The 23,865-nt window shown below is 36.5% G+C and overlaps 2 protein-coding genes across 4 annotated transcripts; both read left to right on the forward strand.

Moving 5' to 3' along the window:
- The first annotated feature begins 1,131 nt into the window (after window positions 1-1,131).
- Window positions 1,132-13,831, forward strand: LOC311083443 (transmembrane protein 272-like). Of its 2 annotated transcripts, none has more exons than XM_084114968.1 (5): window positions 1,132-1,253; window positions 6,068-6,151; window positions 6,419-6,469; window positions 6,556-6,762; window positions 13,153-13,831. In XM_084114968.1, exons 2-5 carry the CDS (start codon window positions 6,088-6,090, stop codon window positions 13,353-13,355), a joined length of 525 nt encoding a protein of 174 aa, XP_083971094.1. In that variant the 5' UTR covers window positions 1,132-1,253; window positions 6,068-6,087; the 3' UTR covers window positions 13,356-13,831. The 2 variants fall into 2 exon arrangements, with proteins under 2 accessions (XP_083971094.1, XP_083971093.1); XM_084114967.1 differs by having other exon boundaries at window positions 1,225-1,321.
- Window positions 13,832-19,536: 5,705 nt separating this feature from the next.
- On the forward strand, window positions 19,537-23,421 carry sat2b (spermidine/spermine N1-acetyltransferase family member 2b). 2 transcript variants are annotated; one of them, XM_084114969.1, is made up of 6 exons: window positions 19,537-19,735; window positions 20,861-20,911; window positions 21,003-21,108; window positions 21,715-21,816; window positions 21,900-21,940; window positions 22,118-23,421. In XM_084114969.1, the coding sequence occupies exons 1-6, from the start codon at window positions 19,673-19,675 to the stop codon at window positions 22,289-22,291; spliced, it is 537 nt and encodes a 178-aa protein (XP_083971095.1). In that variant the 5' UTR covers window positions 19,537-19,672; the 3' UTR covers window positions 22,292-23,421. The 2 variants fall into 2 exon arrangements, with proteins under 2 accessions (XP_083971095.1, XP_083971096.1); XM_084114970.1 differs by having other exon boundaries at window positions 19,544-19,735; window positions 20,861-20,912; window positions 21,025-21,108.
- The last annotated feature ends 444 nt before the right edge of the window (window positions 23,422-23,865 follow it).

The raw sequence follows: 23,865 nt of genomic DNA on the forward strand, positions 1-23,865 counted from the left end.
TATTGTTGGAAATATGACGGCCTTTTAAAAAAACAGATTGTATTTCAGAAATAATATTTTAATCTATTGGCATAAACCAAAACCAGAATTTTATAATCTACAATAAGAAGCATAATAGGGTGCCAATTGTCAATAGAAAGAGTAGCTTTGTTGGGTTTAGGAATGAGGGAAATAATCCCTTGTTTCATGGTTACTGTCATCTCTCTCTGAGTGATGCATTCTTTGTATTAAGTAAAGGGCATTTAATAATATCCCAAAAATGAGTGTAAAATTCTATGGTAAGGCCATCGATGCCCAAAGATTTTCCTTTTTATATTGAATGAAGTACTTTCCAAACTTCATCACAATTTATATCCAATTCTTAATAAGATTTATCATAATAATTAATGGCAGGGATAAAGCGCTGTATTTTGTCAATAAATTTATCACAACTATTAATATCGAAATTAGAAGAATAAATGTCACTATAATTTTTTTTAAACAAATTTAGTAATTTGAATAGGATCTTTACAAATTACTCAATATTACGTCAATATGGGCAGTAAGAGCTTTTTTCTTTCCGATTCTTTCTCCAAGGGCAAAGAAATAGCTAGAATTTTTTTCACATTTTTCTACCCACTTGGCTCTAGATCTTATAAACCAAATTATCTTGGCTAATTCTGAATAAAGTTTATTAATTTGCAAATTGTTTCTTCTTCTGAGATGTTCCTTTTCAATAATAACTCATTTAACCGACAAATGTCTATTGGCTTTCAATGCTTTACTTCTTGTAATAGCAATTAGTCTAATCTTGTATTTGAAATATTCCCATTTTTCTTTGTAACCATTATGTATGTCAGTAAATAATTATTTTGCAAGGTTAACAGTACTCTCATTGAATTTCCTTTAATACATTAGGCCTATTATAAAATTTCCAGTAGCCCCGCAATTTAGAATTAGGCTGCAGACCGCAAAGCTTTAAAAAAAATTGCTTATGGGAGCAAAGACATGAGAAATATCTTTAACAAGATGAAGAGGAACCATCTAAATTTCGAAAAGTTTCGAAACAGTTATGACGTAACGAAGCCTCGTTTACTGAAATCACGTGAGTACATGCACGCTCCGAGTCCGAACCACTGATTCGAAACAAAAGATTCATAAAGGTTTCGAAGCTTCATGAAGGTGTGTAGCGTGTGTTGTGTTCGATGCTTTTCAAATGAGCGCAAACTGAACGGTCCCTCCTCCGATGACGGCTGCCAGTACTAGATAGTAAGGTCAGTTTCCGCTTTCACTTTGTCTCTTATAGATAACAACCACTGATTCAGGAGTTTTTCTAGCTTTGGTAAGTAGCTGAAGTATTTCTCTTAACTTTGCTGAAGGTTGTCCCTGCTGAACACACAATTGTTTTTCAGCCACAAAAGTGTTCGAACGGTGTTTTGGGACAAGAAAAAGTAAGGAAGCTGGGCATTTGAACCCACTTCAGTGTTATAAAACACGTACAATTTTGATTCGGGCGCAAGATTAAGTTGCCATTTCCGCGTTCACACAAGATGCCTTCAAAGTTATTACAACAGAAAGACTCGCTGTTTAAAGATTTCACTCGCGAAAAAACTCGCGATGTACCACCACAAAATTATCAGTCCGTACACCCTGCTGAGGGGCCAGTTGCATGAACATAGCAATTGTGTTGAGACTGTGTATTAAGAACTAGGCTAGACAAACAACTAGCAGTTAGTTTGGGGTAATCCGTCTTACTTTTCGGTATCAAATTAGACCAATCTACGTTTTTATGACTTAAAAAAGTTATGTCTTAAAGCAAAAAATTGATGACTAACTTTTAAGACCAGGCTTAGCAGTTTATGCAACCGGCCCCAGCTGGTTCAGTTGCATTCTTCTTTCGTTTGTTTGTTTGTTTGTTTGTAGTTTACTTAACTAGCTATGTTAATATTTCTTCAATATTTGGCCTTTGTTTTAGGCTACAGTCCTGGAGACCTTATTGCATTATTTTGACTGGTGATTGTGTCTGTTAGATCAATTGTAAAACTTTTTATATATATATATAGCCTATATATACCCTGCTGGTTATACAACACTTAGTTTGACAAGTAATAGCACATAAAAATAAGTAGGCCTGTTCTTTCCACAAATTATGTTGGTAGGCAACTAACCATAGCTTTTGCGTGATAATTGCTTACTGAATTTGATGGCATTACACTGTATAACATTGTAAAGTTATTGAATAAGTTATTGATTTTCTTTTCATAATAATTTTTTAATAAAAAATTATTTAAAATTATACAATTTATCAAACTAAGTGTTGTAGTATGACCAGCAGGAGAGTATGTGTGAACTAATTTGGTGAAAGTACAGTGTCACAGTGAAGTTATTGAATATTTTTCATAATTTAAATGTGCAAAAAGGTTTTTTTTTGTCAATATAATATAATATAATATAATATAATATAATATAATATAATACTACAGTACCAATACAATACTACATTATACAGTAGTACCTTTGGGGTAAGTCCCATCCTGCTGGACGACCCAGGGGGCGGAGCTTCATGAGCTCGCGCTCAGTCTCTCAGGACAATTTCATCTCACGGAATGATGATAATATCAGAAACTCTCAGTAACGGTGTTCATTTCGAGTCGGACAATAATGCCTACAGAGTCAGAGTGCTGTATAGAGATGGAACAGGTATAGTTTAGTAGTTTAATTACGGTTATTATAACGTATTTGTCATCTGCTTGTATGTATCCATTATTTATTAATAGCCTACAAGTCTGCTGTTTCGTACCAGGTCCGAATGATGATCAAACATATACTGATGAGTTTAATAAAGTTTATTGTACATCACACAAAAGATGAAGCGTCAGTTTTACTTCAGAAAATCACCGTAAGAGCTGAGTAAACACAGTAAGTTATAAGAAGTGCGCAAGTACATAAACGAATTTCGGTAGAGTTGAGGGAGCATTCCTGTGGGCGGAGGTTAGTCAAAAAACTGTTCTACTGACGTCATTAAAGAAGGAAGTAGAGGGATGTAGTCCAAACGGGCCGTTCGATGTAGGCGACTTCTGTTAAATAAAATATCTCGATTGACATTGAACTTTGAGCTTTATAATTTTACAGATATTATTTATACTCTAACAACAACATTACACACTAACTAAAGTTTGAAACATGGGATCACGAAGAACAGAACCTTTAAAATACAGAATTTTTATCGCTTCCGCGTAGGCACGCGAACCGGAATTATCCCGACAACGTTTTATCTGTAGAGAGGTAAAGGGAGGGTAGGGAGGCCTTCACAGGGGAGATACTAGTTGACATTTCAGGACTGCGCTGTCGTCGCGTCCAGGCGCAGGTCCTTCATCAGATCTGGATACAGTCTGGATCTGGCGGACTGCAGTAAACCTTGGGATAAACAGAGAAACTAATATTAGCGTAGACGCCATTCTTCTTATTTATGGGAAGTGTTCCCGGTTCCGGCTGACCTAATCTATGCAGCCTAACATTGAATTAAAAAAGTCTATAATGTGTTATGTGTATGCTAGGCCAAAGAGATGTGTTTTTAGCCTAGCTTTGAACTGACAGAGTGTGTCTGCTTCCCGGACAATGTTAGGAAGACTGTTCCAAAGTTTTGGTGCTAAATAAGGAAAAGGATCTACCGCCAGCAGTTGATTTTGATATTCTAGGTATTATCAACTGCCTGGAATTTTGAGATCGCAATAGACGTGAAGGACTATAATGCGTTAAGAGCTTGCTCAAGTACTGCGGAACTAAACCATTTAGTGCTTTGTAAGTAATCAGCAATATTTTAAAATGTATACGATGTTTAGTAGGGAGCCAATGCAGTGTTGACAGAACTGGGGTAATATGGTCATACTTCCTGGTTCTGGTAAGAACTCGAGCTGCTGCGTTTTGGACCAGCTGTAATTTGTTTATTAAGCTTGCAGGGCTTAATAAGAAATAGCTGGCTGACTTTTCCATTTGTTGACATGACATGGTTAGATTCAGATGGTAAATATCAATAATCAAGTTTGGTGTCCACCTTAGACATAATCATCATTTATAATGAAACCATCATATTTAAAAATTGATATTAATCATATCATGATATGTATTACATTTATTATGAAATCTCCTTCAATGCTTTCAGAATCTTTACTTTTAAAAATAATTTTGTTTCTGTATGTTTGAAAAATATTTTTATATTAACATTTTAATGACAGTATGTTTATTGAACAAAAGTGAATTATTTTATTTATCAAAATAAACACAAAAAACAGAATCCTACAAATGTGGCTAAAGTGACTGTTTTGAACAACAATTAATTTAGACCTATTTAAAAACATTATTTTAGCTGAAGTATTTGTATAAATAATGTGTGCCTTTTGCCCCATTCTGGTGAGAAATTGCCACCTTGCCACCTCATACATTTATAAGATTTTTAAACAAAGTAAACCACTTTTATTATTTATTTTCACACAAAATCTGTTCATCCACTGCGCAGCATATACCAGACACAACTCCCAAGTTGCTCTTTTCAGGAATAAAAGTTTTATTCACGGCCGGGAGCTCACTGGTCTCAACAACCAAAAGAGACTCTCTGAACTGAAAGATACATGTATATAAATCTTACAGTTCAGTAAAAATCAATGTCACTCAAGTCTTCTTCACTGTGATTGGTTATACTGATCCGGTGATTGGTTTGTAATGATTTGCTAATCATATGACTGTTAGTTCTATTGTGTCTAGTGATGCACCGAAATGAAAATTCTGGGCCGAAACCGAAACCGAAAATTTAGGATGCTAAATTTTAGAAACTGAAGCCGAAAATGGCTTCTTTTAAAAACGTATATATACTGCTTGAATTTAATGGATCTGAAATGAAAAATCACAATATAATAATCAAATTTTATTAACAGTTACATAACAAAACATAAAATATTTTTTAACAATAAATATAAATAATAATACCAAATAATATTATTCTTCAAGTTTTATGTTCCATCAAATAAAATAGTTTTTTAAAAGTTGTGCAAAAAAATCCACAATTTTGGAGATTTTTGCAGAACAAATGTTACATATTGCAACTTTGGTGTCCTCTCGTATAGGGCTGTCACTTTTGTGAAAAATAAATCCTGTTCGATTTTTGAGACATAGGCTAAGTGTTCATTGAATCGTTAGTAAATTGCCTATATTTGGCGTTGATCCGTTTTCAACGCCAAATATAGGCAAATCCACGGACAACTAAACAGGCATTAGGACGACCGTAAAGAGGGCGCACAAGTCAGCAATGTGGACTGCCATAACATCAATGAAAAGCATTACTGAAGGCTACATATTATGCAGAAATAGGCTGTGTGTGTGTGTGTGTCAGAACCTGCAGTTGCTGTGTGACGCGCGTTCGCTGCGAGCGTATACTGTAGTGACGAGCTGGACGCGCTCCGAGAGAAGGCCGTTAAAATCGATTCCCTAGTATTTTTGTTTTTGAAACTTGTGTTGGTTGGTCCGATCGATTGTGCAGTAAGTGACAGCCCTTTGACATGCTTAATCTTTGATAGGCAGACGCGTGATAACAGCTCGACCGTGAGTGAAACCTAAGCGCTTGCGCACGGATGGGAGGGGCGGGTGACATTCATTTTCGGTTAAACGTTTTCTGCAGTTTTTTTTTTATTTCGGTCCGAAACCGATAATGCCATTTCGGCCGAAAATTTTCGGTGCACCCCTAATTGTGTAAAGCACTTTTTGGGTAAGTCTAGATTCTTTGATCATGTGATGAAAGATATACATGGTCTTTTATTTGAACTTTTTACTTTTTTTTTTTTTTTTAACTTGTGACTTTGTTTTTTTTAGTGGCATTTCAAAGGTTGTAGCCTAATTTTTACATCTAACGTGCACAATTTCTGATATGATTGATCCTAGTTTAAATTTTTTACATCACAAAATCCAGCTCTGGTGCATAGACTTTTTATATCCACTGTCGCTTTAGTCAATCTGCCCACAGTTTCCTCTGCAAAATTTCCTCTGCAAAATATATATATATATTTCTGTTAATCTTTCTTTTTCCTTTTTCTGTCAGGCCAGAGTGAAGTAAAGACGATGGAAGACAGAAGCTTATTGCAGAATATTCGCAGACCTCCCAAACTCAGCACACCTGTTCTAAGTATTCCCAATTACTCTGTTGTTCTGTGTGTGTGAGTGTAATATGTTGATGTGATGCTTCATTAAATTGTTATTAATTGTGATTCTCCTTGGAAAATGCTTTAGCTATGTAGCTCCCTATAACTGTCAGAGCATTCATTGTAGGATATACAAACACAAATATTATGCGTAAACCTTGTTCAAGTATAGATAAAACTAGAGTAACTATTATAAAACTGAGAAATGTGTGAACAAAATGATTGAATTAACTGATTTAATTGTTTCACAGTAATCTCCAAACTCTTTGTGACTGTCCTGCCCATCGCTCAGGTGTCAATTGGTATGTATTTATTATTCTAGGTCTTTCTAAACATTAGTTAATTTTGGGCATATAAAAAAGCCTATCAACTCACTTCTTTTTTACAGGTGCAATACATCTGCAAGACTGTCCAAAGCAGCCCTATATTCCCATTTATCTGCTGGTGTCAGGTGTGTTTGCATTGGTCCTCGGTTTGCTGTCCTGCCTTCCATGCACTCAGGAGCCAGAAGATGGCACTCAAACTCCTCTGAGTAGTCTCTGTACTGCCTGGAATTCACTGGTGTCCCTTTTCCTCTTCTGCTGGTTCATTGCTGGTAAGATATAATGTGTTTGTGTTTTATTAACTTTTTTATTAATGTGAAATTCAGATTATGTAGCTATTACAACTCTATTTTGAACCAGTGTACAGGGTACAAAAAAGTGTTAATATTGAAGACGATATGCAAGTGAATATTGGCTTTGATTAGTCGATAAAAAATCATTCGTTTTTTAGAGATTGCCAAATAATGTTATGATTGAAATCACAATAAAGAATTGCTCTGTTGTTGTTTTTTAATATTATTATTATTATTATTATTATTATATTTTTATGTGAACGATTAATTAAAACCGATAAAAAACTGTGAAAATTGCACATATGTTTTACAACATATATCTGTTTATATTACATTTAGTATAAAATTTATATAACTAACTTTATAATACATAATATGCAGAACCTGTCAAATGTTTAGAGACATAAAAAATGTTTTATGTTTTTGAAAGAAGTTTCTTATGCTCAGCAAGGCTGCATTTATTTAATCAAAAATACGTAATATTGTGAAATATTATTACAATTTAAAAAAGTTTATATATATATATACACATATAGATATATATAGATATATGTATATAAATCTATATACACTCACCTAAAGGATTATTAGGAACACCTGTTCAATTTCTCATTAATGCAATTATCTAATCAACCAATCACATGGCAGTTGCTTCAATGCATTTAGGGGTGTGGTCCTGGTCAAGACAATCTCCTGAACTCCAAACTGAATGTCAGAATGGGAAAGAAAGTTGATTTAAGCAATTTTGAGCGTGGCATGGTTGTTGGTGCCAGACGGGCCGGTCTGAGTATTTCACAATCTGCTCAGTTACTGGGATTTTCACGCACAACCATTTCTAGGGTTTACAAAGAATGGTGTGAAAAGGGAAAAACATCCAGTATGCAGCAGTCCTGTGGGCGAAAATGCCTTGTTGATGCTAGAGGTCAGAGGAGAATGGGCCGACTGATTCAAGCTGATAGAAGACGCACAACCTTGAGGCGGATGGGCTACAACAGCAGAAGACCCCACCGGGTACCACTCATCTCCACTACAAATAGGAAAAAGAGGCTACAATTTGCACGAGCTCACCAAAATTGGACAGTTGAAGACTGGAAAAATGATGCCTGGTCTGATGAGTCTCGATTTCTGTTGAGACATTCAGATGGTAGAGTCAGAATTTGGCGTAAACAGAATGAGAACATGGATCCATCATGCCTTGTTACCACTGTGCAGGCTGGTGGTGGTGGTGTAATGGTGTGGGGGATGTTTTCTTGGCACACTTTAGGCCCCTTAGTGCCAATTGGGCATCGTTTAAATGCCACGGCCTACCTGAGCATTGTTTCTGACCATGTCCATCCCTTTATGACCACCATGTACCCATCCTCTGATGGCTACTTCCAGCAGGATAATGCACCATGTCACAAAGCTCGAATCATTTCAAATTGGTTTCTTGAATATGACAATGAGTTCACTGTACTAAAATGGCCCCCACAGTCACCAGATCTCAACCCAGTAGAGCATCTTTGGGATGTGGTGGAACGGGAGCTTCGTGCCCTGGATGTGCATCCCACAAATCTCCATCAACTGCAAGATGCTATCCTATCAATATGGGCCAACATTTCTAAAGAATGCTTTCAGCACCTTGTTGAATCAATGCCACGTAGAATTAAGGCAGTTCTGAAGGCGAAAGGGGGTTCAAGGTTCAAGGTAGTTTATTTGTCATTACAATAACAAGTTATGTAATGAAATGCTTAGATCCCACCCCCACCCAACATTGCCATACACTGATAAAATTTAAAACCTATCTGGAATAAAACATCCTACCACATCCACATAATAAATAAATAAATATACTAACAGTAAGATAAATATAATAATAATAGATTATATAAAAGACAGTCTATATCTGGTGCAGTATATTACGAGTTATATAGCCTAACGGCCAGGGGGAAGAAGCTATCCCTGAACCTGTTGGTCTTGGTCTGGATGCTTCTGAGCCTCCTGCCCGATGGCAGCTTGCTGAACAATCGATGGCCCGGGTGACAAGGATCAGAAATTATCCTTTTTGTTCTCCTCCTGCACCTCTCGTTATGAAGATTCTGCATGGATGGCAGGTCAGTCCCGGTTATGCGCTCTGCTGTTTTAATAACCCTCTGTAGTGCCTTACGATCGTGAGAGGTACAGCTGCCGTGCCATGCAGTGACACATCCGGTCAGAATACTCTCAATAGTACATCTGTAAAAATTGGACAGTATTCTTGCGTCCATGCCAGATGAGAGAGAGCAGAGTGAAGTGACAGAGAGATGGCATCCTCTGTAGATCTATTAGGTCTATAAGCAAACTGGTACGGGTCCAGAGTCGCAGGCATAGAGTCAATAATGTAGGCTTTGATTAACTGCTCGAAGCACTTCACGATGGTCGACGTTAGTGCTACAGGGCGGTAATCATTCAAGCAAAGTACCTTGGACTTTTTAGGAACAGGGACAATGATAGATTTTTTAAAGCAGATGGGGACCACTGACTGGAGTAGCGAAAGATTGAATATGTCAGTAAATACATCAGCCAGTTGGTCAGCACATACTTTGAGAGCGCGGCCAGGAATATTGTCCGGTCCAGCAGCTTTACGAATGTTAATCCTTTTAAGTTGTTTACATACATCTGCCCTGTTTACTTGGAGGGGGCACCCGCCCTGTTCCCATTCAGTGACCGTGCCATCAATGTTGGTTTCAAACCGTGAGAAAAAGGTGTTGAGTTCCTCTGGGAGACAGGTTGACGCCTCCACCACACTATCTGTGTTCCCTTTATAGTCCGTAATGGCTCTCAGACCACTCCACATGTTTCTGGTGTTGGAGCCCTGATAGAGAGAGAGAGATTCTATTTTTGTTCTGTATTGTTTTTTTGCACTCTTAATGGCCTTCCTTAAATTGCGTTGTGATTCCCTGTACTTATCCATGTTGCCTGAATTAAATGCTGTAGACCGTGCCTTTAGCATAGTACGTATTTCCCTATTGACCCAAGGTTTTTGATTGGGAAATGATCTTGAGGTTGTACGTGGTACAATATCTTCAATGCATTTGCCAATAAAACTGGTCACAGTCTCTGTGTATTCGTCAATGTTTCCCCTAGATGATTCCCTGAACATATTCCAGTCCGTGGTGAGGAAACAATGACGAAGTTCAGCTTCTGATTCAGCCGTCCAGCGCTGAGTGGACCTCGTCACAGGCTGTTGTTGTTTAAGCTTCTGTATGTATGCAGGAAGCAACAGTATCGACACATGATCTGATTTGCCGAAAGCGGGACGGGGGAGGGCCTTGTATCCATGCGTAAAAGGAGAGTAAACATTGTCCAGTGTATTATCACCTCGCGTCGGAAAGTTAACATGCCTTTTGAACTTAGGTAGTACTTTCTTCGGATTCACACCGTTGAAGTCACCCGCAATAATAAAGGCAGCATCCGGATGTAAACATTCAAGCCTATCGATAACACGAAAAAGTTCGTCAAGCGCAGACCTGTCATCAGCTCGCGGGGGAATGTACACAGCTGTCAAGATCACTGATGTAAACTCGCGGGGTAAATAGTAAGGACGACATTTGATCGTAATATACTCCAAATTAGGAGAGCATCCTTTAGAAATACAGTCCACATCCGAACACCAGAGGTTGTTTACCATAAAGCAAACACCACCCCCCCTGCTCTTACCGGACTCTGCTTTTCGATCCTGCCGATGGACAGATAGCCCGCCCGGAGCAATAGCCGCATCCGGAATTGAGGGTTCCAGCCAGGTCTCAATGAAAACCAGGACGTTACAGTTCTTGATGTCCCTCTGGAAAGTTAACCTGGACCTTAACTCGTCCAGCTTGTTGTCTAATGACTGGACGTTCGCCAGGAGAATGCTCGGGAGGGGAGCATGATTTTTCCGCAGCCGCAGACGAATCAGAACACCACCACGCTTCCCCCGCTTCCTTCGTTTGCGTCGTATTCCAGGTGATTATACAGGTAAGCACATCAATGGATATTCCGAGGAGTTTGCTGAACTAGACGTTCTAGACGATAATGTAACTTCCAGAGCAGTTTTAATGTCCAGTAGTTGCTGTCTGTCATAGGTTAATAAAACACTATCAGATGTGGCTAGATAAAAAAACACTAGTACTAATAAAACAATAAAACGACAAAGTTGGTTTGGAGCGTGAGAAACGGCAGCCATCCTCAACGGCGCCATCTTCATCAGTAAAACGCAGTATTAGTATGGTGTTCCTAATAATCCTTTAGGTGAGTGTATATAAATAATATATATTTATAATATATATTATAAATAATATACGTGAATTCCCTGCTACTTGGAAAAAAAAGAATGGCTGCTGCTGCTGGCGAACAGTGGTCTTTTGAATCAGCTTTGGCTGCGACTCTGGAGGACTTGGAGTTAAGCTTTTCTTTGAGAAAAGAACAAAGAACGGCACTGAAGTCATTCTTAAAAAAGGAAGATGTGTTCTGAGTTTTGCCGACCGGATACGGCAAAAGTTGAATCTATCAATTAGCTCCGCTGGTGGGAAAATGCTCTGGTTGGTTGTAGCGCTATCCTATTGCACAGTTTATCCCGCCCCTCGGATTGAGCCCTGCCAATGGTGTGTTCCCAGGCTTGTCAGGCTATATCAAAGCAGCTTCACAGTGATAACATGAAAATAATACAACAAAGTTTGTTTCTTGAAGAAAATTGCATCATCATCCACCTCAAGTAAGGCAGATCAGTAATATTGTTGAATATTAAATGTCCCCAACTAAGCAAGCCAAAAGCCAAGGCAACAGTGGTAAGGAACCAAAACTCCATCAAGGTGACAGAATGGAGAAAAAAAAACTTGGAAGAAACCAGGCTCAGTCGGGGGCCAGTTCTCCTCTGGCCAACGAGCGAACAGTGTATGATTATGATTCAGGCAGCATTACAGGTCAGAAGTCAGATTGGATCAGAAAATTCAGAATATTATCCAGTTCCATCTAGTTGGAAGTCAGAGTCATCACGCCGGTATGGAGATGAGTTTGTTGAGGATCAGTGCTGATGAGGCCTTCACAGGGCTGATGAGGCTGGCACCTCAGGGATGTGTTGTGGATGGGTCCAGGCGCAGGTCCACCATCTGATCTGGATACTTTTTTAGTGATTAATTGAATTAAAGACTAAATACAATTTTTGGTGATTTAATTATCAGTATCTAACCTGATGAAAATGTGTTTATTCAATGTTGTCCACATTATATTTCATCTGCAGCAGCATTGTGAACTTTTGTAAAGATACGTTTAGCCATTAACTTTTAAATACATAATTTTTAAAAAAAAATGCATCAAATTTTAAACACATGAGGAGTCTCCGCATTAAAAGCCTCATGACTGGCAGATCTAGTCTACTCTACAACATTTCTCTCCGAAACGGTTGGAAATTAAATTAGATTGAATGGAGGATTTTAACTGTGACAAGATGATTGACAGGGCACCGTAAATTGACAGGATGCACATAACTAAGCAACAGAGCTGTCCGGAAAAGATGACTAAGTAGTATATCCCAAAGCTTGCCTACTCTTTTGCTATACACTCACAAGTATGTACTTTTTCTTCACAAAAAGAGTACATACTTTTAGGGCGAAGTATAAGTAGGTGAATTGGGACGCAGTAATTGTCTTGATTATGTTCACATGTGTCTTGTTTAGTCATGAGTCCTTCTGCATTTAAGCCCTCATGTTTGCCAGGTTACTTTGTCTAGTATTGTTTCCGGTAACCTCTGTTGGTGAGTTTTCTGTTCATGTTTAAGTTTATAGTTCCAAGTCTTTGTATAATTTGATTTTGTTCACGTTTTTCTTCTATGAAATACTGCACATGGGTTCTTCAAACTTGCCACCAGTGGATTAGCTTACATTATCTGAGCACCATATTAGTGTATTAGAACGATGTCTGAAGGATCTGGAGAAATGACTGCTGAAAATTCAGCTTTACTATCGCAGGAATAAATTACATTTTAAAATGTATTAAAATAGAAAACGGTTCTTTTTAATTTTGCAAATATTTTGCAATATTACCATTTTTACTGTATTTTTTTTGATTAAATAAATGCAGCCTTGGTGAGCATAAGAGACCACTCTTTAGTATAATAAGGCTGATTTCTTGGCCACAAGGGTATTTCAACATGGAATGTGCAGAAAAGTGCAGACTAAGTGCAGACCAACGATGCACGGGTCAAAGACCATGTATATCTTTATATATCATGTGATCACATTTATATATCACAAGATCACATTATATATCACATTTATTAAACAGATTTGTCAAAAGTACTATCCAGTTCCAGTTTTTTTTATTTACCCAGTGAAGTGCTTCATATCACCCTCTTTACCCTTGTCTCCCCTACAGGTAATGTATGGATCTACTCTATTTACCAGCCTAATTACGACATTAGCAGTAGGACCGATTATTGCAATAAGACACTGTACCTATTTGCTTTCTGGACCACCACATTGGTCTACATATTGCTGGGCATTGTCTTCTTAGGAGGTTGCTGTATGTTATTCTGCCTGTGTATGTGTGGAAGGAGTGGAAATGTGGATGATGTATGATGAACAGGGCCAGCAACAGTCAACAGTAATATTCCTTATAATAACACACTTGTGGACTTTAGCAGTTTCTAAATCCTTTTTTTTTTGCCTTTATTTGATGTTGTGCCACTTACTTCTCTGCCACTTAAGCTTTTTGACAAGGAATATTGCAAGTTTACTAACTGGACTGGTTTACTGTCTTTTATAATGGCATGTGTCAGATTTTGCATTTGAGAATATTGTGGAATACTGAATAAAAACAAAAAAGATCAATAAATTGATATAAAATATATTACCTATTATCACTTTTTCATTTATGTATTGTTAATTATTACACTGTTCTTTGGAATACTTGATTTTGATTAGTCTACTGTGTCTACACTGACACTAAACTGTATAATTGACGTTGGCCCTGGCACCCTGTTTCCTTCATAACTGTTGCTTTCATGTTTTTTCTCACATAATAATAATAATAATAATAAAAAAATCAATTCAAATCGATATTTCATGTCCTTTCTGTGGTAAATACTAGTGTATAAAAACAGGATAACTCACAGTCAGCTGGTTAATTGCAGAATAAACCTCAACATGGTGATCTGGACCCTAACAATAAGCGAATGTATATACCTACTCAAAAAATGAATTGTGGTTCCTATAGAGCATGGGGCTGGCCGATATGGCTTAAAAATATTATCACAATATTTTATTTTCCATGTCATAAGGTATCAATATCTATCATTTCACATATTTGTTAGACCTTGAGAATGAATGTAAACTTATCAATATATTTGAGTAGCCTTGAAAGCCTTGAAATAAAGGAAATAAAAGTTTTGTCACAAGGGTACAAAAGCTGTACCTTTGAGGTTACAGCCCCAGTGACAAGCCATTGTACCCCTAAAGGTACAATTATGTACTTTATTTTCTGAGAGGAGAGAGAGGAAAGAGGAGGTAAAGAGAGAGAGCCCTAAGAAAGGGACCCAGAGAAGAAGAGAGCCAGAGCATAAAAAGACAGAGCAACAGTTTCAATCTTCTTTGATCCTTTCCTGACCATGTGACTAAAACCCAGATGCGAGACATTTAAACTGTCAGATAATTGTCCAATCAGATAATTACACTTCCCCCACCGTACTAAAGGTGTGACAATTTATAGTCCCCCAAAGTACACACATATTGGCCTACAGGCCTTGATCACTATCTGTGTCTTTGGGAACTCCAAATGGTCCTTGTGGTAGAAAGAGGGGGTAGAAAAACAGTAAAGCAAATGTCTTTGTTTGTTTCAAATATCTTGGATTATTTTCAATTCTACATTACCGTTGATCATGGAAAAAAAAATCGTATTCTGCGAATTGTCAAGTCGCCTTTATTTACATATAGGGTTTTATACAGATTGTTTCAAAGCAGCTTTACAGTGATAAACAGGAACAAGATCATGGTGCAAACAGAATTCAATCCTGCTGTAAATAAATTAAAAAAGACATTAGTGTCATTATTCAGCTGAAGTCAGTTGAATCACATTTTCTGAATTGCCTATACTCAGTTAGATTAAAACGGTCTATGACAGCCAGGATATAGCCTACCAACGTAGCCAATAGTTCACCCATTTATGAATAGGCCTTTTACCGATGTCATTAATGTTCCTTCAAACTCTTTTTGAAGGATTTCAAGGATTTCAAAGAAAGATTTTCTTTCTTCCATGGAATGCAAAATGTTATTAAAAAGCTATAGCCTAATCATTATTGTGTCAAAAAGAAACTTGGATTTGGGTAGATATTCACCTATATTATTCCCCTCTTATTGCTCAGTGCTGTCTGTTCTTTTTGAACATTCAAATCACTTAGCATATTTACTCTAACAAAAACGTAATATTTAACTTTAGCGTGATTGTGTGCCTACAACCCAGGACTCTGTCCTTTACAGATGATTTCACTGTCATATGACACAGTGATGCCACAAATCAAATGACTAAATAAGGTTAAAGTAAATAAACATATGAAGAGTTCAGATGCAAAAGCCTCTTAAGTGCCATCTGAAATTTTCTTCTAGAATGATCATTTTTATCAAGCTCGTATATATAAGTTCAGTAAATTCACTTAAATGGCAATGAAAATTACCTATTAATTGTCATTTAAGTGAAATTACTGAACTTAAATATACAAGCTTGATAAAAATGATCATTCTAGAAGAAAATTTCAGATGGCACTTAGAGGCTTTTGCATCTGAACTCTTCATATCCATCCATCCATCCATCCAGGCGTAATTGACGGGTGGGACATGTCCCCACCATTTTTTGCTAATGTCGATATTGTCCCCACCACTTTTGAAACATCTCGCGGCACGAATGTACCAATACAAATAAATAAAACATCTCCAGTTAAAAGAGTCAGATCTATGTATTTATTCACGTGAAAATTCTCACCACTAACAACATTAGACCTCATTAAACGACAAATTGAATCCAATGTACTATTTAAATCGATTGTTCGACATCGTAATGTTATTGCACATGCATCTGATTTATGATTTAGCATTGTGTTAGTTTCCTGAATAAAGTTCTAACGTCATTTAACACATTTCTTGAAGTGCAGGAAACATGAACATGAGCAAGAAAGTTACACTGCAAACATAGCCCATGTCTTGCATCCGTCAGTGCTTGCATGCAGAGCACATTGCTCCTTTAGTAGGAATGAAGGCCGGCGAAGATGGACAGTTAAAAAAAAAAAAAAAAGCAGCACCCTCCTGATAATGCTGACATTGATTATACACCGAGTTGTTGTCGACAGCATAATCACCTGACCTGGGACTTGATGATATCCTGTGCCTTATCACTACTTAATCAGGTAATCATTCATATTCCTGAATCTGTATTAAAGGACAAATTCGGTATTTTACACTTAAAGCCCTAGTTTTCAGATCGTTTCTGATGAAATAGAACGGTTAAGATTGAAATTTGGACACATGCTGCTGGCCCGAGAATTTTCAGTTTCTGTGGTAGCACCCCCCCACCTCCACAATGGCTGCATAGGTGCACTGGAACAATCCTTCCTAAAACGCATTAAACTTTCGTTTACAAAGACGTGAAACTCACCGAGTGGTCAGGGGTGTTCACTAATATGCTCACACAAAAATCGCTGCAAAAGATGCTTTCCAACAGGTGTTTTACCATTCGTTGTAAAACTGTGGACCTATTTTTCCAAACGCCTCACATCCGTACATTCTTCCGTTGAGAGCTTGAATAATAGACACTCCAGCCCACAAACAACCCCATTTCCGTTTCCGGCGGCGGAGTAATACCGTACCTCACAGCACATCCAATACAAGTCAATGGAGTTGGACAAAAACTACGATAAAACCTGTTGGAAAGCATCTTTTGCAGCGATTTTTGTGTGAGCATATCAGTGAACACCCCTGACCACTCGGTGAGTTTCACGTCTTTGTAAACGAAAGTTTAATGCGTTTTAGGAAGGATTGTTCCAGTGCACCTATGCAACATTGTGGAGGTGGGGGGGTGCTACCACAGAAACTGAAAATTCTCAGGCCAGCAGCATGTCCAAATTTCAATTTTAACCGTTCTATTTCATCAGAAACGATCTGAAAACAGGGCTTTAAGTGTAAAATACAGAACTTAAATTTGAGAAATGTAACTGATTTCCATTCAGTTTAGCTTGTTTCCACTGAAACACAATAACAAAAAACATCTTGTGTTTATTAAGAAAGTGACTGACATGGCTATTTTGTGATATTTAAAGAGATTAAGGTCTACATAAGGTGAATCTGCAGCTTCAAAGGGATAGTTCAGCCCGAAATGAAAATTCTGTCATCATTTATTCACCCTCAAGTTCTTCCAAACCTGTATGAATTTCTTTCTTCTGCTGCACACAAAAGAAGATAGAATGAAGAATGTTGGCATCCAGACAGTTGATGGTAGCCATTGACTTCCATGGTATTTATTTTCTACTATGGAAATCAATGGCCACCGTCAACTTTCTGGTTACCAACATTCTTTAAAATATCATCTTTTGTGTTCAACAGAAGAAAGAAACTCATACAGGTTTGGAACAACTTGAGGGTGAGTAAATGATGATAGAATTTTCATTTCAGGCTGAACCATCCCTTTAGAGAAATTTTCATTGAAAAAATCTAAGCTCTTTTATTCTACAAGATAAACTTGTTACTTGAATGCTATGTAGTTTCACAGAAAATGAACTGAGATATAGGCTACGTTTACACGGAAACGATCTGAAGAGAAAACGCAAAAGTGATCACTTTTTATTCTGCGTTTAGACGAGCGTTATCGGGGGGAAATCTGCGTGCATATGGTGACGCAAAAGTGTATGAAATTCAATGTAGTATGCACTCCAGGCGGCTAGGTGGCAATGTGAAGCACTGATCGGTGCCTTCACTGTCTAGCAAACGTTTGCGTTTTTACCATTTATACGGAAACGCGACGGTGGAGCGTTTTTAAGATTTCCACTCTGGAGGGTGGTTTCACTTTTTTGCGTTTTTAAGCCCCGAAAACGCCGTCGCCGTCTAAACGAAAGGCACATCTGATAAAATATTTTTACGTTTTCACCCGCGAGCGTTCTCGTGTAAACAGGGCCATAGTTAATGGCTATAGCTCAGCGGTGTTTGTTCCTCTTCATGAAGAGTTTAGCTCCAACACCTGCCTGGAAGTTTTCATTGATCCTAATGACCTTGAATAGCTGCCTCAGGTGTGTTTAATTAGGGCTGGAGATAAAATCGGACACCCCTGCCATAGTGCTTTCAAATAACAGAATTTAACGATATTTTAATCGTAGTTAGAATATTTTGTGTTCAGCAACTTTTTTTAAAAAGTGAATCATATTGTGTTTAGTAGATTAACATTCTTGAATGTGGCAAATGAATTGACTTGTTCTTGATTAACATCATGCTTTCTTTTTCAGATTTCAGAGAACCCAAAGGAAAAGAGTCAGTAGTCTGAAGAAAGACAGATTTTTAAAAACCAATTTTATTTTTAAAGGTTGAAATGCTTTTGTCCAATTTCTCCCCCTTTCTTTTTTTAAAGAATGATATTTTAATATATTTTCGTCATTGATTGATTGAATAAAATAAATTGACTCAACTGCTGGAATTGTCATTTATATTTTAAAATGTTTTTGCCAACTTTTTAAATGGTCAGGAATTTGTTGACACATCATTGAAGTGTAGTTGAAATATTAATGTTGTTTCAACATTAACTTGGTATATCAGATGGCAACATTGTTTGACATTAATTTTCAGTTGTATTTTCAGTGTTTCAACAAAATGTATTTAGAATCAACATCACATTGTAATATTGATCAAACCATACCAAAGATTATTTCTGTTAATTTCAGTGTTAATTCAACAGCAGTGATGTAGATTCATCATCATAGTGTAACGTTGATTCAACAATACCATCGATTTATTTCTGTTAATTTCAGTGTTGATTCAACAGCAGTGATGTAGATTCATCATCATAGTGTAACGTTGATTCAACAATATTACCATTGATTATTTTTGTTAATTTCAGTGTTAATTCAACAGCAGTGATGTAGATTCATCATCATAGTGTAACGTTGATTCAACAAAATTACCATTGATTATTTTTGTTAATTTCAGAGTTGATTCGACACAGCAGTGATGTAGATTCAACATCTTAACATCTTAGTGTAACGTTGATTCAATATTACCATTGATTATTTTTGTTAATTTCAGTATTGATTCAGCATCGGTGATGTAGAATCAATCATAGTGTAATGTTGATTCAGTAGCATTACTATTGATTTTTTGTTCAACAGTTTCAACATTAACTGAGGGTGCAAAAGTGATGTTGATAAAATATCACTTTGTAATGTTGAATCAATACTATTACTGTATTTTTTATCTATCTATCTATCTATCTATCTATCTATCTATCTATCTATCTATCTATCTATCTATCTATCTATCTATCTATCTATCTATCTATCTATCTATCTATCAGGTGTCCCCAGTTTTAATGCAATCAATTAATGTATTATTTTTGTAGGAGAAGAAATCTAGAAACTGGCGGAATTCTTTCTATTCTTTCTGTCTAACTTAAGCCAACTTCTTTAATTTATTTCTTGTATTCAATCAAATGAAGTATGAAAATTAAGACAATAAAGCATGTGATTCGAACATGGGTTGCCAATATAATAGAGGCTGCGCAGTTTTTGTGATATATGACGCTCTTGAACACATTTTACATACGTCTCGCTGCTCTCTGGTGGACGGACGCGTGTAGCCTTCAGTCGGCTTTTTAGTCACTGGTCAAAGGTGGTGCAGGAAATCAGAAAACGCTGTTTGCCTTGTGCAAAATGAAGTTTACAATACGTCCAGCCAAACCTGAAGACTGCAAAGATATAGAACGCATGATTATGGTGAGCAAACACCATGCACAGTTTGTTACGTGTGTGTTTAAAAGACGTGGGTCGTGAATCAGTAGACCTATCACGAATTGTGTAGGCCTACACGAATTCGGGCATTGGTAAGGACCCTGGCTTACTAGTGATTCTATTTCCGGTGACAACGTCCTCAGTACATTACAACTGGTATTTATGAACAACAGCAATATCTTCCTGGATTTATTTAAAATTTTATTTGAAGTAGGCTACATTATGATAAATAGCCTACTTGGCTTGTTATTGCACAACATGCATGTATTTTGTGTCCAAGTGCATAATTTCCTTTTAAAATAATTTGATAAATTCATGGCATGTATCAATACCTATAAAACCTATTTCATTTTAATTCATTTTCAGTCAAATAATACATACTATATTTTGGTATCTTAAATCTTAAAATGGCTGAAAACTAAATTATGAATAGTATACAATATACACAATATATGAATAGTGTATACAATACAATATACTGAATGCATTTACTAATGATTTTTACAAAGGAAATGAATCAACACAACTTACTTAAACTGGACAATGACTTTCTTGACTTTCCTGTACAGCCAAAACAATTTTTGTTGCATTAATTTCCTGTTCTTACTGTAAAGCTGCAACCAGTAAACAACCAGTATTGTAAAAAGTATAAAATATAAAATAAAGGTGACTTGACTGGTATATTTGACTTGACTTGACTGGTATACTTGTATGATTAAATGTCTTTTAAAAGTAAAATCAGATACTAAAGATTCTAAATATAAGGCCACTTGAATGCAATCATTATAAATTAATATGAATGAAATACACAACCACAAAATAATGTGTTAGGCACTGTAGACCATAGACTATAACAAATAGCTGTAGATACTTTAAGGGTCTATACTAAGGCTAAAATGTCACTTATAAATAAAATTATGTTAACTATTGAAGCTTGTTGAAACACATTTTTCCTGACTCGTGATTTTACGATTGAGACAGCCAACAGACCGACATGGCCGACATACATGATAAGTGCCCTGAATACTGAATGAGGGAGCTGATTGATACGCACCCAATGATTGTTAAATGCAGAATGAGTTGCGATTATCTGTATATGTTTTATTGTAGGAATTGGCTGTTTATGAAAAGATGCCTGACCAAGTGAAGATATCCCATAAAGGTTATTTTCAAAAAGCTGACCCATTATTTTATTGTTATTACAGCCAAAATGAAGCCACATGTTACTTACTTATTAAAGTCTGGTTCTACTGGTTTTCTTTGTTTTCTGTTAGAGTTGGAGAGGGATGGATTTGGCCCCAATCCTTTTTACCAGTGTCTTGTAGCTGAGGTACCTGAGGAGCACATGTCTAAAGATGGTAATAATGACTCCTAAAAGACCAAAATGACATAATGTTCAGAGAAAACAGGGTAGGAATATATGGAAAACAATTACTTAAAATATTTGGTTTACCTGATATAACCTATTACATTAAATGTAGTTTATATGTTTATGTTATTTTATCAATAGATATTTCAGTTGTATTAAATTTAGACAAAGATCTCTCATCACATTTACATTTATTAATTTAGCAGCGACTTACAGTTGAGGACAAGTACAACAAGCAATTAATCATAAGAAGGTAATAAACACGAGAAGTGCCAGTAATACAAAGTTTCAGTCATCGTTCAAAATAGTACAAGCTAGAGCAGGGAGGGATTAAAGAATAATGAGAGCATAGACAAAAGAATAGTAAAAGCATAAATATATATTTTTTTTTAATCAGGATGCATTACACTGTAATAATTAATCTTTGTTGCTATGACAAAGCTCAAAAGTCGCAACCCCCCCTCCCCCCCCCCCCCCCCCCTCCCCACCCCCCCCTCCCCACAGAGTGAGTGGAGTACAATGACATTTTAGGACTTTATTTTTTTATATAGTCTTCACAAGTATATATAGTCTTACTGTAGCCGGCTTTCCACAGGACAGACTAAGGTTGGCTATGCTCTCTTCTTCTATACGTACAGCACCTGGAAAGGAAGGACTGTGTATATGGAGGATCTGTATGTGATGCCAGAGTACAGAGGTGTGTATATATTCTAAGTAAACCCAGAGTTTGATCCAAAATGCAGAACTGTGTGTTGACACTCATCTCTGGTTATGATACAGGTAAAGGCATTGGAAAGGCTTTAATGGCAACTGTTGCCAAAGTGAGTTTTTAAAAATATTTTAATATTTATTTATGTATTTTCTGGATAACTTTTTGCATCATGGTATTACATTTTATCGTACATATTTTGTGGTTAAACAAACTTTGTTGTCTCAGTGATTGAGCATTGTGTTTTTAATGTAAAAGAGTAAATGCAGTTTTGTTTTTTACTGTATAGGTGGCCAAAGAGCAGCATTGTGTACGTTTACAGTTATCTGTACTGGATTGGAACAAGCCCTCTTTAGACTTTTATTTAGCTAAAGGTGCAGAGGACCTCACAGCTAAAGAGGGCTGGCATTTTCTCCGCTTTCATGGAATAGCTCTGGATAATCTAGCACAGGAAGCACCTTAAAAAACATTAAGACAACTGACAAGTTTAGTTAATGTCACTAGGAATACTTAGTGTATATTTTTGGTTTGTGTCTTTTAATGCAATATATTCAGTGTTAAAATAAAAGATTTGAAAAAATAAGAAAAACTAAATTGTATGAAAATATTTTTTTGTGCCACTGTTCAATGCAAACTCATTTTGACATCTTTAAAATACATTTAGTGATAATTAATCTCTTGCAAGTACTGTTTTTGTTGTAATTAGCCCTCTGTGGTATTCATTATGTTCTAACCATGACATATTTTTTCAAATAAGTTTTTATTACATGAAATAGCTTCAATCATACATATCAAAAATATTTTTCTATAAAATTATGATTTTCTTTTCTATTTAAGTGCACATTTCTTTTCTTCTTTTTTTACTTTAATTGATAGATGTATATACTTGGAACTCATGCAAACCAAAAATAAGTAGATCCCTATCATTCAATTCCTATCATTCCCAATCATTTGGCTAACTCATCCTCACTATCATTACATGCAAGAGCTGTTGATGCTACTATTTGACTTAAAACCAGCACATCATTGGCTACCTTAAGGCTTGCCCTTTTAATTCCCATAGTGAAATATGTTTTTTTTTTCTTCTGAATAACAAGGAAATGGGTAGAAATTAATTGTTGCCATACCATAAAGGGTGTGATGGATTTTAAATTAATCAACTTTAATTAATCAACTAACATTTGTTTTTCTTGCAGGAATAACATTCATATGCTTTTAATGTGTCCAAACTCTTTGGGGAAAACTTGTGACTTTGAGTGTATGTGTGTATAAATAACAGAAAAGGGAAGTGAAACTAGACAGATGACTAGTTCTCAAAACCTTGTGATAAGTAATCACAAAATCAGAGTTTGCTTGTGCCAGTGACAGAGGAAAAAAGGTTGGGGCTTTTGAACCAATTGAACCAATCATATTGAAGGTGACATGTTAGTCTTATTTGTTTTCTCGATTCTATAAAAACTGTTGTATCCGTGTTTTACGGTGGGATTCTCAATGGAATTTGTCTCTGAGATCCTCCGGCCTTGCTTCTTGGGAGAGATTCCCTGAGAACTGCTCGGGAAGATCTCCTGGCCATGATTAAAGCATTTAAAGGACATTTGCAGGTCTGTTTGTCGATTTATTCTTGCGCAGGAAGCTAATTTAGGAAGGAAGCTAGTTTAGGGGAACAAGTTAGTTAGGTGACTATTATTGAATGGGGACGTCGATTTGTAGACGAGACCCAGGGGACGTCGATTTGTAGACGAGACCCAGATAGTTAGGTTTAGGGAAAAATCTACCACAAGGGTTAGTAGTTTGCAAGTTTTAAGCATATGTCCCCAATTTCAAATTGCACTTCTTCCCAGACATTTGAAAGTGAACCGAACCTTCTTATCCTTGAAATTGTTTTAATCCAAATCAATTAAGTAGCCTACACTAAACATAAACATTACCATTTTTCTATAGTAGTCTCTCTATTTTTTGAGTTAGGTGCACGATTTGCGTGATTTTTCTCATTCTATTGAATTTTAAGTTGAATCAACTTTACTGAGCTTATTTGAG

This window comes from Abramis brama (genome assembly GCF_963993115.1).
Source record: "Abramis brama genome assembly, chromosome: 5".
NCBI lineage: Eukaryota > Metazoa > Chordata > Actinopteri > Cypriniformes > Leuciscidae > Abramis > Abramis brama.

Excerpts from the sequence above, each read along its gene's own strand:
- LOC311083443 (XM_084114968.1), top strand. The coding sequence starts at position 6,088 with ATGGAAGACAGAAGCTTATTGCAGAATATTCGCAGACCTCCCAAACTC. Across the intron at positions 6,152-6,418 it reads ACTCAGCACACCTGTTCTAA|TAATCTCCAAACTCTTTGTG; the intron begins GTATTCCCAATT and ends ATTGTTTCACAG. Across the intron at positions 6,763-13,152 it reads CTTCTGCTGGTTCATTGCTG|GTAATGTATGGATCTACTCT; the intron begins GTAAGATATAAT and ends TCTCCCCTACAG.
- sat2b (XM_084114969.1), top strand. The coding sequence starts at position 19,673 with ATGAAGTTTACAATACGTCCAGCCAAACCTGAAGACTGCAAAGATATA. Across the intron at positions 20,912-21,002 it reads AAGTGAAGATATCCCATAAA|GGTTTTCTTTGTTTTCTGTT; the intron begins GGTTATTTTCAA and ends TCTGGTTCTACT. Across the intron at positions 21,817-21,899 it reads TGTGATGCCAGAGTACAGAG|GTAAAGGCATTGGAAAGGCT; the intron begins GTGTGTATATAT and ends GTTATGATACAG.